Source organism: Glycine max, chromosome 18 (assembly GCF_000004515.6).
Source record: "Glycine max cultivar Williams 82 chromosome 18, Glycine_max_v4.0, whole genome shotgun sequence".
NCBI lineage: Eukaryota > Viridiplantae > Streptophyta > Magnoliopsida > Fabales > Fabaceae > Glycine > Glycine max.
Genome location: NC_038254.2, coordinates 4,134,764 through 4,148,699, shown reverse-complemented (window position 1 = coordinate 4,148,699; position 13,936 = coordinate 4,134,764). Strand labels below are relative to the sequence as shown.

The window sequence follows — 13,936 nt, the reverse complement described above, 5'->3', positions numbered from 1 at the left end:
TTTAGAATTAGACTTGTTTATGCTTTCTTTACTGCTCTTGGGTTTTATAGTATTTTTTCCCCTTGTAGACATCCTTGTTTGAAGAACTGACATATCTCTCAATATGGATTTTGATTCTTGTTCCTCAAGGTGTGAGGGACGGATCAATGTTTAAGTTCCGGATAGAAAAGACTAAAATAGTTGCAAAAAAATATATTCAACTTATTTAAATCAATTATTTTTGTAGCACCTATAAGCCATCAACTATCTACAAAACCAACCCAAAGAAATCAATATATTGAACTTGCAAGCTTGTTAAATGTAGGCCATCTTTAAGCTACTTCAGTTATAATCTGTAATACAATAATTAGTTTCACATTTATCTTTAGATGTTACTTGTAGGTTTTGAACGACCTACCTGTTCTCTTGGCATTCCAAGAAAAACCTTTATGCTCATTTGAACATGCTGTAAGTATATGGACCCCTTGAAAGCTTAAACATAAGATTGGTGTAGCGTAATTACAATCAAATACCAATTTCTATAATACTTTGAATAGTTTATTGTTCAAATTGGCAAATTAGCGTCATTCTCAGTTTGAGTTGGATTCCAAGATCCATATGAAAACAGTATGTTGATATCAGAACTTTTTGCATGAGAGTTAATTTTACTTCCTTTCACTCCCAAGATACAAGACATGAGACTAGGAGAGAAAAAAAGCATTAGCTTAAGGATCCAGCAAAAGTGCATCAATATTTCGTTTTCCTCCAGGGCCTTTGGTATACCATGATGATACATAGTCTCCATAAACAACATCACGGTATTTAGCTAGTGATGAGTCGTTTATCAGTTCAGAAGCAGGGGAAATCTTGACTGTCTTAGCAGGGTCATGAAATGTTGCCACAGAGAGCCTTGCTCTATCAGGATTAGTGATTGCCCTATGCTCACAGCTCCTGTACTTTCCATTGGTTATAATCTGGTGCCAAAAGAATTTTCTGTTAGTTGAAAGCTTCCAAAACAAAAAAGTCTGGTTGAATTAAACCTAACTTTTATTTAACTTAATGAATGGTCGATCTATCAGGAAAACATAAAGAAATCACAAAACATCAGAATACACTATTAAGCTGCCACATTGTAGAAAACTGAATACCATATTTACAAGTAAAATGAAAATAGTAATAGCTTATAATTCAGGAGGGAACATTGTTCTCCATGACAGAGGGGTAATAATGGTGCCAATTTAGCTGAAAGTTGCAACTAAGTGTATAAAAAGGAGAGACTGCCATTTTTACTAATTCCAAATGATCACCATCATTATATACAATATCTCTTTTCCACACATATTTTTGCTGCTTACCCCCATTCACCATTGAAGTGAAACAGCTTTCGATATTGCATATAATATTCGGTAAATCATAATTTGCCCGTTGAATTTATTGTCCAAATCAAAGTTCAATACACCCCCTTGAAGACTCAAAAACACTGCAATTGTTATTAGTTCAGTTAAAACTGGCCACAAACCATTTTAAAACAATTGCAGGAACTTATATACCATACTTGTGCCACACATTTGCTCCCTATACCCGTTTGCCCATGCTCAATAATCTAAATTTTTGAAAATATGCCTTCCCAGAAAAGCTTCAAGCAGCTGGTTTTTAAACTCTTAAAGAACTCTAAATAAATAAATGGCAATACAACAGAAAAACTCTAAAGCGCTTAATTCATATTAGAAGAATGCGAACAACACTCTTTAACACTCTCTTCTAACACTTTTTCTTCTACTAATTGAAATTCACATGGCTCTCACTAGTTTGGGAATAAAACCCACCAAATGAAAACTGTGACCCAGGCGAATTTCACCCATTAATAACGAGGTATGTTAGGAACAAAGTGTTTGAGAGTTTGTTACTAGCATTCTTCTTTTTTAGGTACTACTTTTGGTATTGTTTTCCAATCAGAATTAGAGTTTCATCTCAGTGATCAACATGGCAAAGGAAGAAGGAAAGGAAAGAAAGATAATGGGTTCGATTCTCTGGGCTAATAATTAACAATTAACCTTTACCGATAAAAAAACAATAATAAAATCAGAAAATGTCAATACAAATTACCGAGATAAAACTTCAATTCTAATTACAAAACAACAACAAAAGCATTCAAGGAACCGGCTTTTTTTCTTTTTTTTTTTCAACACAAAAAACAAATGTTCAACTCAACTGAATTATTTCCACATTGTATTGTAAATTTGTAACAAACCAAAAGGGGTGTTCCTATTTACCTCAGTTTGGTCAGCCAATAGAACAAGGATAGCATCTGACAGAGGCTGAACAGTGACCCACTTGTTACCACCCTTGAGAACCTGAAGACCCCCCACATCATCCTGAATCAAAAGCGTAATTGCCCCCATATCAGAATGCGATTGCAACCCTAGGGTGAGGTCTGGTTCGGGACACGGAGGGTAATAACTAATCGTAATGTTCTGATAAAACTCCCCAACAGCATCTTCAATGCACGAGGCTCGCAACCCTAGACTCTCCGAAATCAAAGCCAGCAACTTTTGCGCCAGAATCTTCATCTCGTCGCTGTACGTCGCCACCAGCTCCCGGTAGTCGGCGGGAAACTCCGGCCACCGGTTAGGGTTCCGGCGAGAGAGGGGGAGCGTGTGGTGGTCGAAGTAGTCCCTCCAATCGAGGACCTGAACGGCGTCGTTTTGATCGGAGGTAGTTGTTGCGAGCATTTTGCTGCCGTAGCCCTCGGAGGCGGCGGCGGAGCAGGAGTAGCGGAGCTTGTCAGGAATGGGGGTGTCGGAGAAGAAGGAGAGGCCGGCGCGGCGGAGGGAGGCGAGGAGGGAAGGGGGGACGCCGTGGTTCGTGACGTGGAAGGCGCCCCATTCGCGGCAGGCGCGAGCTATGGAGTCGCGGGTGGAGGCGCGTTGGGTGGGGTCGAAGGAGGAGAGGTCGATGACGGGAATGGAATCGGGTTCGGGTGCGGTGTGGCGGACGGGTCGGGTTTGAGGGGGTTGAATGTATTGTGGTGGGACCCGGGAGAGACCCGATTGGGCCAGGGATTGCACCCTCGTCGTCATGATGGCTTCGTCGCTTACTTACATTGGATAAGAACGAACCATCGATGGAATGAAACGTATTGTGCGCAGTGTCTATGGATTTGGTATATGATTGAATTTAATTAATATATTTCTTTGTTTTTGAGGACGTATTAAAAAAATGCTGCAGATTGGAGTCAAATTTACGTATTAGCCTATGACTGGGCTAGGCAATGCATACTTAATTTATTTAGCATAATCTCAAGAGACTATAATTCAAAATTTAATATATTATTATTATTTACATTACTTATAATTCTAATTTTAAGAGCATATTTATTTCATGGAAAATCTTGGAATGGATTCTTAAGCTCAAAAATTGATCTTATGAAGATTTTTGAGTTTAAGAACCCTCAAGGATTTTCACTACTGTTAAAAACATATTTTTTTTAACGATTTTATAAAAAAATTTACTCACGGTCATCTCTATTCGGGATCATCAGATATATTTGTCCTTTTCCATTCTTGTCCACTAAAAAATTGTTACTACTTTACAATAATATATTTGTAGATATTTTAAATTACATTTAAAATAACCTTATAATATAAATATTGATCAAGAAATATTTATTTATGAAATTATTTAAATTTATTTTATACAATTTCTATTTAAAAGTTGTTTTATAAAATTTTAAAATAAAAATAAATTTAGCTAATTAATTTATAATTAAGTTGTACCCACCCCAACTCTTTGTTCAATGTTAGGTATATTTATTTTGTCCCATTCTGAACCATTATAAACATCTACTACTTTAAAATAATATATTTGTATATATTTTAAATTAAATTTAAATTAATTTTTAGTATAAAATATTTACCTTATAAAAATATTAATAAAAATATATATATTTGTAAAATTATTTTAATTAAAAAATGGTTTTATAATATTTTAAAATAAAAATATTATCATTTGGGGTGAGATATATCCTATCCGTTCCGTCCCATCCTTCCGCTAAAAATCACTATTACTTTAAAACAATATATTTGTAATCTAATTTTAAAGAATATATATAAGAATAAACACGAAAGAGGAAAGAAGATAAAAATATTCTAAAATAAAGAGAGACAGAGAGAAAAGCTAGAGAAAAAAAGTTTTGGAACGAAAAATTTAGAAGAGAATTATGTGTATCTTAAGAAGGATAAAATATATTTTATATGTATTAACAGATTAATAAAATATTAATTCATATTATTTAAAAAAATAAAAAATTATAATATAATATTAAAGCAAAAATTATTTAATACGGTACGTAGTACATAGATAATAGTATGTAATATCATAATAATATGATAAATTATAAATATATTTTTTCATATGTAATAATAATGAGAGGAAGGGAAAAATTGAAAAGGAGTTGGTAGGAGTTGTGTGTTTTTAGAAAATAGAAGATAAAAAATCTAAAAAAAATAAAAGCAAATGGAAAAAAAGTTAGAGAGGGAATAAAAGAAAATTGAGCAGTAATAATATACAATAGATGTAAATTATTTTTTTATTGGCTAACTTTATAGTATTCTTAATGCAATATAAATTATCTTTTAAATATCAACATGATAATTGCTCTTAAGAAAAAAATATATCAACGTAATAATTTAAATATAATATTGCACAAAAAGAAATATTTAATAATAATAATAGATGTTTTTGGCTAATAAAATGATAAAGATTTTTTATTTTGTATAATAATATATAATATAATAGATAAAACTATTTTTTCTTTTTTTTTATATATTTGTTGACTTTATAGTATTTTTAATGTAATATAAACTATCTTTTAAATATGAATATGATAATTACTTGTCAGAAAAAAAATATGAATATGATAATTTGAATATAGTATTACACAGTTTTTTTTAATAAAGTACATAAATAATCATAATAATAATAATAAAAGAGATTTTTTCTAATAAAATAGGGAAAAAAGAAAAAAAGTCAACAAATATTCTATAGACGACATCGTTTCAATACTTGTAAAGTTCAAAGGCTTTTTTTTTTTTTTTTTTAACTTATCCCTACCACAACACAGGCCAAAACCCAAACCTTGACTTGGCTCGCCACTCCACACGCCATTGCAAGTCCCGTGCTCTCTCGCTCCTTCACCTTCTACTCCCCAAACTCGAAACCCCACTTACTGAACTTTGTTAAAGTTCATAAATTTCACAAAATTTTTCGACCTTCTTTGCTTCAAAATCTACTTCCTTCAAAATCTACTTCCTCTCCTATCACTAACCGTTTCAATTTTGATTTTTGGGCTCCATAGCTTGGAAGGCAGAAGAAGATGGAGAAGCTTAACTTGGCCCTTGTGTCTTCCCCAAAGCCTTTGATGTTGGGACATGTTCCTGCAATAGACGCCACATCCAGAGACGTTTTCAGAAGAAAGCACTTCTCTTTTGGGAGGGTCTTAATTGCTCCTCATCGTTGCAGATTCCGTGTTTCTGCACTCTCTTCCTCCCATCGTAATCCGAAATCTGGTATTCAGTTTGTAACTTCTTTTTTTTTTTTTTTGTTGATTATTCTCTTTCTATGTGTGTGGGGCATTATAATTTTGTTAGAATTTATGCCTGGTAGGAAAAATATTCACTGAATCACTGGATTCTTATGGATTCAATTACATGAAATGTGTGTTTTGAAGTTGAAGGTGAATTGATAGGTCTAATGATGCTCATGCTGTGTTTTTTTTTTTTCTTCATCATTGTTCTAAAACTTAAAGAAGAATCTGAATTGAACATGTTGGTTCTTTTGTTATTGGACTAGAGCCATGAATACCCTATGTTGACATTTTTAAGGGTTTATAGGAGTGTTTGGATAAGCAGTTAATGAAAAAACGTACTTTTTATCACGTGACCTTTGTTTTGCAAGCCACTCTTTCTGAATTTCTAGAAAAGTTTAAAACTTTTTTGTTTCCTTTGTGATTTTGGCTTCTAAACGTGTTAAGATAAGTGTTTCTATGGTGAAGCACTTTTTTCTTAAGAAAGTACTAACAAACAGGCCCTAACTTTTGATAAATCACCAAAGCGTTTTTGCAATTAGTGTATAGTGTTTGTGGAAGGAGCGGATTGTGAATTTTGGAGCAAGGTTATGCTCAAGGTCGATTGTGGTTGATAGCATTTTGAATCCATGGTTAAAAATCTATTGCATATATGTGTGTATTTTGAATCCATTTCGGCAATGCATATTTATCGTGTGTAGTTACTTCTCTTCTTTTGTGGTTAATGAGTGCTTACTTGTTGTACAAGTTGAATATCTGTCAATATTTTTCACTCATCTCTTAAGATGCCCAAGTAATGCATGCTGGGAATACAGTGCAGGAGAAGCTGATAGTAAAGCATTTTGCTAGTATTTCTTCTTCGAATACTCAAGAAGCGACGTCAACTGGAGTTAACCCACAATTATCACCATCTTCAACTATGTAATCATTTACTCTTTTTTTTCTTTGGCATATTAATTTTCTTAAAAAAAAATTGTCATATTTTTATAATGGGTAACTACTAACTACTGGGGGTGGGGGTGGTTGATCGATACTTTATTGATTTAAATTTGTTGATATCTATTGCTTATTAGTTCACATTCTTATTGGTCCTATTTACTATATTCTAGAGGGTCACCTCTCTTCTGGATTGGTGTTGGTGTTGGGCTTTCTGCACTGTTTTCAGTGGTGAGAACTGAGAACCATAATCACAGATCTACCTTACATACACTGATAATGAGTTTATCTTTGATGTATGTTTAATAAATTGTGTTTTTTTGCAGGTAGCTTCAAGATTAAAGGTGAATGCCACTTTATTGCAAGGCATTGATATAAGCTGGTTCATTCTTTGAGTTCCACTGTAATTATGGGTGTAAGAAATTTTGCTAGTCATGGGTGTTAGGCAATAAGCTGGTGTATTCTTTGAGCTCTACTGTAAATATGGGGTATAAGATGTAGGAAATTTTGCAAGTCATGGTTATAAGCTTGTGCACTCTGAGTATCTGAAGTACCAAACACCACTCCAACAATTGTTTTATAAGTGTCTGTGCATTCTTTTCTAGTATAGTTTTTAATTTTTACGATGGGATTTCTTATGAAATTACTTGGAAGTTGAAGGCACGTATCCACCGGCATATTGCTGTCGACACTCTAGAAATAGAAATACACAAATCATGCAGATTGGCTGTATCTATTTTTAGGAACATAAGTAAACCGCCCAACTCACCTCTTTTATCTGTTAATTTTGTTTGGATAGTATGTTGTTTGAATGAGACTACTCAAATCATATAGCATTCTGAGAGTTTTATTGAATTTGAGATTTTGATTTATCTTTATGAGAATTTGGGTATTGTTTGTGATGGCATTTTCTATTGTTTGTGAAAGGACTGGGAGCATGCATCAAGAGGCTGAGATTAAGCCTACAAAGAAAGTCTTACAAGTTAATTCATGTATGCCTAGTAATAGCCTAAACTTGCAAAATTTTATTTTTGGGCTTAATCTTAGCTTCTTGATCCATGCTTCCAGAGTCCCAGTGCTATCACTTTGTCAGTTGTAGTAGATGCTCTGTCTAACCTTATTTTTCATGGATTTTGACTAGTTTCATTGTAGAATTACAAGAGCTAACCCTGAACATTTTACATATTTTAAACATTTGTCTTTTGATTTTCTTTTAGAAATATGCAATGCAACAAGCTTTCAAGACCATGATGGGCCAGATGAATTCACAAAATAACCAATTTGGCAATGCTGCCTTTTCTCCGGGATCTCCTTTTCCCTTTCCAATGCCTACAGCAGCAGGGCCCACTGCACCTGCTAGTTCTGCAACTACTCAATCTCGAGCACCTTCAGCATCTAGTGCATCTCAATCCACTATCACAGTAGATATACCTGCAGCAAAAGTAGAAGTTGCTCCAACTACTAATGTTAAAGATGAAGTCGAAGTAAAGAATGAACCCAAAAAAATTGGTAACTTAAACGTAGAATCTCTTCTTAGCAATCCTATTTCTTTCTTGTTAGATGGGACTTACTACTTGTAAAATTTATAAATGGTGAGGTAATGTGTCCGCTAGGAGATCTATGTGGTTTCAGGTTGATTAAATAAATGTTATTAATTAAATAATTAATAATATTGATTACTTGATTTCCTTTATTAATTAATTTTAAAAAAATCAATCAAGGTAAAAAAAAATTAAAATTTTTTGCTACAAAGTTGAAGATGGAAAACATTCAGGGAATTATCTTTATAAGTAGCAGAGATTCTATCTGATGTCAGCTTTATATTTGTGTATAAGTTGAGTCTTTTCTTGTTAAAATTCTTAAAATTTTCCATTACAGCTTTTGTAGATGTTTCTCCAGAAGAAACTGTGCAGGAGAGTCCTTTTGAAAGTTTTAAAGATGATGAATCAAGTTCCGTCAAGGAAGCTCGGGTTCCAGATGAAGTGAGTTTTTAAGATACATGTTTTTAGGTAAAGAAACTCAGTGACTTGTGTTGTTCTTAATATGTATGCATTTATTGAAGGTTTCTCAAAATGGAGCCCCCTCTAACCAAGGTTTTGGTGATTTTCCTGGTTCTCAATCTACAAGTAAGTACTAAGTAGAGTCTGTTGAAATTGAAAATATTTACAATTCGGCTTTATAGGTGGAAAACCCCATGCAATGTGATGCATCTACTCAAGTCTCAATTTCTAGGAAATGCATTGACATGACATGGTTTTAGTCTTTTAGATCAGTCCTGCCAAATAGATGAGTTGTACTTGTTGTCATTATGATATTAAATTTAATCTTGTTTTCATTGCTGAGTTTATCATGGATCATGTGCACTTCATATGTCTTTGTAATTTTACTTTTTAACTTTGAAGTTTTTCTTGTCAACTATCAATTACTTTTTGACTCTGATTAAATACTTCAGTACTTGGATTGAAATGATGTCATAAATCAAATATGACTAGTTTCATACATCATTGTTTTCTAATCACATTCATACTACTGGTTTAAATCAATTTAAACGTTGTTTGTTGTCATGAAATATATATAGGTTTTACAATTATTGTTCTTTCAATGTTTCCTTCAATGAGCTGCATTATGGGTTAATCAAATGTCGTAAACATGCCATTATTTATTTTTGGATAGAAAAATCAGTCTTGTCAGTGGATGCTTTGGAGAAAATGATGGAGGACCCAACAGTGCAGAAGATGGTTTATCCGTAATATCATCTCCCTTCATCTTAATAATGATTATGATTTTGCATTTCTATTTTCTAGTAAATATTCTATTGTGGCTTTGTCAGTACTCAGTATGAATATGGATATGCTTAAACTTCAAGTAGATCCTAGTTTTAAATATATCAAATAAGGTTCCTTAAATGGTAGAAGTCTAATCTTAGAACTGCTGATGACAGTAGTACTGGTATCTGTGATGTTCAGAATTGGGGTTTAAAGTAGTTCCATTGTTTTGAAATATTTAGTTTGGAAGTTTGAAATTTGTATGTGTCTAAAATTCTTCTGGAGCCTGTAATTATTTTTTCCCCATGTCCTCTTGGCACTTTGCTTCTGATGGTTTTAGGGGAAACCTCTACTTCTGTATGCTTTCTTTTCTAACAAATTTTCTTTATCCCCAAAAGTAAGTTTAATTGGTTGGCTGGTACCCTTTTAATTGTTGATAATTTAGTGGAGCTAACTAATGTTCTATACAATAAATTGATTCCCAATGTGTATTTGTTTACGATTACTTGATGAAAATTTACTGATAGGTTTTACTTGATTGTTTAGATTATATAAGAACTTTTCCTCCTTGTTATCCAAAAGAAGTTAAATTTTGGGTTTTATTGCAGCTATTTACCCGAGGAGATGAGGAACCCTACTACCTTCAAATGTAATTCTCTACTTTTAACAGTTTTCTTCTAATCATATTTTTAAGGTTCATTATTTGTGCAGTGTGTAATTTTCATTGTTTAATACCTTCCTGGAAATAAATCATGGGTAACCACAATGCTGAATTTGCTCGTTTTCACGTTTACATGTTCAATATAGTCTATATACAACACTTCTATACAAATATCTTTTTTCATTTGTGAGCAACATCATATAATGGAAGCACTTCTTTACGTAGTTTAAAAATATTTTGTAGGTCAAAAGTCATGTTTTCTTTGAATTGGTAATATTAATTTCTACATGACATCTTTAATATAATTGGCCAATGGGTAATAGTTTCTGTACTGTTGCTGCTTTTAATAGGGATGCTGCAGAATCCACAGTACCGTCAACAACTTGAAGAAATGCTGTAAGTTCTTCATACTGTTTCTTCAGAGGCTCATAGCCTTTTTTGTTTCAGCAATATTATTTCACTGATCATTCATTTGGACAGATAAGCTTCTGGGAAAATGCTTACCTGCATTAAGCTTGCTTGACATATTTCAACAAAAACTAGTTTTGGAGTGAATGAAAAAGTCCTCCACAATTTACTATCCAGTTATTAGTCTCTCATTTCATGAATTTGATGAACTGACAATTTAACCTGATCCTCTTTCTTTATCCTTTATACATTAGACCTCCAATTTGGTATTAGAAAAAAACGATAGCTGTGGATGAAATGTCTGTTTTACTTCTACTTTTGTATTACAGGCTCCCAGCCCTCCCTCTAACCTATGAGGGTGGAAATGCCTGTTCTTACCTCCAGACTTCGTTGTTTTAAGTTTCTTCTCTTTGTCCTTCTCCCCTTGTTCTTATTTAGATTGATTTTTGTTGTTGTTGTTGCTAGGATTTATGTGACTTATAACAACCACATTCCATGTCATTGCATTGACTTGAGATCTTAAGTAGCTGAAAAATGTATTTCTTATTTGTTGTTTCCCTCTCAACCTTCATCCTTTGTTCTGCAGTTAAATAAATATATGCATATTTTGTTAAGATATAAATCTTCTCTGGTGATTCATATATCCTGAATTCTTTCTCTTTTTTCTACATGTTTTATTTCAGAAACAACATGGGTGGAAGCACAGAATGGGACAGCCGAATGATGGATACCTTAAAGAATTTTGACCTTAATAGTCCTGAAGTTAAGCAGCAATTTGGTAAGTTATTATAATATTATTCTTATTCGTCAAGAAGTGCCATGTCTTCTCTGAGAGCAGGATAAACTAAGCAATAGGTTAATTTAACGTAGTTCAATTTTTGCTAGCTACTCTTATTACTTGTTGACTTGAAAATATTCTTAAATACAATGAACTCTTTTCTCGCTTCCATCCTATGGGAGTTATATGTTCTACTTAGTTGATCATCTTGATTCTTGAAGATCAACAGTAATTGATCAGTGACTTTTTTTTCTTCCTGAAGTTGCATTACATATGGGCAATAACTGTATCTTTATTAATAGCTTGTTTTCTTAAATTAATTCCATTTGTCTGGTTACCACTCAATATTCTAATATGGGCAATAACTGTATCTTTATTAATAGCTTGTTTTCTTAAATTAATTCCATTTGTCTTGTTACCACTCAATATTCTAATATTTTCTTAATCAAATCATTGCTGTTAATTCTTCTTTGCGGGTGTGATATACTGTTATTTGTTAAAAAAAATAAAAATAAGAATTTTCAGTGAACTGATAAGTGCCTTGGTAAGTCCCATAGAGAGAAAGCTGTGAGGTTCTCATTCAGAAACACATCACATTTCATGCTGACTTATTAAAGGATACTATTTGGTGTGATTCAGCATTGTTTTTGACTCATTTACATGGTTTGCTATACTTTGCTGACTAATTTATCTTTTTATGCTAGTAGTACATTTCATCAGTTTCTTCTTGTCTCTAGGGTTTAGTTTATTGAATTTTATCTTTGATAATATCATGTATATTTTAAAGAGCCTAAGTATGAATCTTTCTTTCCACTTCTGGTCTTTTCTGAATATATTTTTACTTTCACCAGATCAAATTGGGCTTTCTCCAGAAGAAGTCATTTCAAAGATTATGGCCAATCCTGAGGTTGCAATGGCATTTCAAAATCCTAGAGTTCAAGCAGCTATCATGGATGTATGTTCTAATTTAACTACTTTATTGGTCTTACATATCAAAACTCTGCTCTGATTTCGTCTCTTGTGGCTGCAGTGTTCGCAGAATCCAATGAATATTACTAAATACCAAAATGATAAGGAGGTATGTTGATACTTCTCTGACTTCAATTTTGTCCTACCTGGAGGAGTGTACTTTACCGAGTTTGGTTTTCTCTCCCTTTGTTTCCTGTTTGCTCTTCGGCATGCATAGGTTCTCTAGTTGTAATTAGTTTCAGGTTTGTGTTAGGTGATTTTTTTTTTTTTTTAATGGTTATCAATGAGACTACAGGTGGTGCTGGTGGTTTGAATTTGCATGTTTTACTACGTCTCTAAAGAATAAAGCTATGATATAATTACTCTCTATCAATAATTCCTTATGAATATAAATATTGTCAATTTTTAAAGATTTGGCTGTTGAATGTTTTATCTGATGATTGCTTTTTCCTCTTTAAAACATTGCAGGTTATGGATGTCTTCAATAAAATATCAGAACTCTTCCCTGGAGTAGGTTCACCTTGATGCATTTGTGTGTTGTTGCTGTTTGCTGGGTCAAGTTATGCATCCCTTTCCTGATGACCAATGAAGATTAGCTCGGCCTAACCACACGGAACCATGCAAAACTCTTATGCTCATGGCTGTATACTGCAGGCTCGCGGTTACAGCTCCATTGTGACATGCGGATAGTAACTGTGTCTTCTTCGCTGGGCTAAAATAATGCCACAGTTGGATTTTTTTGTTTCACTAAAATAGTTGAGATTGTGTAGATTGATGTTTTATGTTTTCATTAAATATTTTGTTTGAGGCATTGTATTTGCAGTGTGGTTTTTGGTTGAGTATTCAGGTGCAGTAAAAATGTGAATGCTTCGTATAATAATTTCATAAAGTATAATCTGAGATTAGGGGCCAGTTTGTTTTTTTATTTGTTAAAATAAGCGTTTATTTTAATGAAATAAATAGTTTTCTATTTTTTTAGTGTATTTGTCTAAATTATTTTTACTTAAAAAATGTTGTATTTATTTATTTTAAGAAGTAAATTTTATTTGTTTCTTTAAAAAATATTTATTTCAAAATTATTTTTTTAAGTTTAAACAAATTAAGAGTAAACTGCATAATCAAGATTCAAGGGCTATTGGTTGGAGTAGGTAGACATTTGGTTAAAGTTCAGTGTTTTTCATTATTTTAGTAATTTGAAGTTTGACTGTACTTTCTTTCAGGCGTTCTTGTACCTGTTGCATTTGACTGGTTGGTAGATGCAATTTCTAGATTTGTTGGTAAACTTGGTGGGTGGAAACATTCTGGTACATCACAAAATTCCAGAAAGTATAGCCATTGTTGCTGGTTTCTTTAGCCAACATAAACTATAACACCGGTAAATTTTTGTTGATCAAAATAAATATATCCGTTGTACAAATTTGAATGAAGACAATAAGAACTAAGAAGAGCATGCAAAATGTCATTTATTACTTTGTATTTGATTGATTATTTTACATTTGTAAGTATCCGCCTGACATCTGCCCGAGTAGATGATTATTATATATAAAAATGTTTAATGTTTTTAATGTTAGTTCATAAGTAATCAAAGGTAAATGAATATAATTGTATATTGTTATCGATGTGGTTAATATTATTAATCTCATTTTAATAACCTCAATTATACTATTTACCTCATTAAAAATTGTATATAATTCTTTATTTATTATTAACATTTATGAGGTAAAGCTAACTAGATTTAGTGACTATATGTGATAGTTAATAATCTAATGACACTATTATATGCTTGTGAGACAAAATTCATCACATTAGATATTTCTTCTACATCATTTCACTATTAACCACATTCATAACTAAAT

General features: G+C 32.6%; 2 protein-coding genes across 2 annotated transcripts; one reads left to right on the top strand and one right to left on the bottom strand.

Annotated features, from left to right (window-relative positions):
• Nucleotides 1-515: 515 nt before the first annotated feature.
• On the bottom strand, nt 516-3,194 carry LOC100792480 (probable 2-oxoglutarate-dependent dioxygenase At3g111800). The gene is made up of 2 exons (XM_003553108.5): nt 2,253-3,194; nt 516-953 (listed from the first exon to the last, which is right to left on the bottom strand). Exons 1-2 carry the CDS (start codon nt 3,057-3,059, stop codon nt 705-707), a joined length of 1,056 nt encoding a protein of 351 aa, XP_003553156.1. The 5' UTR covers nt 3,060-3,194; the 3' UTR covers nt 516-704.
• Nucleotides 3,195-5,083: 1,889 nt separating this feature from the next.
• Nucleotides 5,084-12,980, top strand: LOC100790904 (protein TIC 40, chloroplastic). Its single transcript, XM_003553106.5, has 14 exons — nt 5,084-5,546; nt 6,379-6,484; nt 6,673-6,730; nt 6,826-6,843; nt 7,717-8,008; nt 8,378-8,481; nt 8,562-8,625; nt 9,173-9,245; nt 9,873-9,913; nt 10,276-10,321; nt 11,017-11,111; nt 11,963-12,066; nt 12,142-12,189; nt 12,549-12,980. Exons 1-14 carry the CDS (start codon nt 5,354-5,356, stop codon nt 12,603-12,605), a joined length of 1,299 nt encoding a protein of 432 aa, XP_003553154.1. The 5' UTR covers nt 5,084-5,353; the 3' UTR covers nt 12,606-12,980.
• Nucleotides 12,981-13,936: the final 956 nt, after the last annotated feature.

Bases quoted from the DNA above. Each gene is read 5' to 3' on its own strand.
- LOC100792480 (XM_003553108.5), bottom strand. From the start codon at position 3,059: ATGACGACGAGGGTGCAATCCCTGGCCCAATCGGGTCTCTCCCGGGTC. The intron at 954-2,252 runs GTAAATAGGAAC...TTTTGGCACCAG, and splicing joins TATTGGCTGACCAAACTGAG to ATTATAACCAATGGAAAGTA.
- LOC100790904 (XM_003553106.5), top strand. From the start codon at position 5,354: ATGGAGAAGCTTAACTTGGCCCTTGTGTCTTCCCCAAAGCCTTTGATG. The intron at 5,547-6,378 runs GTATTCAGTTTG...CTGGGAATACAG, and splicing joins CCATCGTAATCCGAAATCTG to TGCAGGAGAAGCTGATAGTA. The intron at 8,009-8,377 runs GTAACTTAAACG...TTTCCATTACAG, and splicing joins GAATGAACCCAAAAAAATTG to CTTTTGTAGATGTTTCTCCA.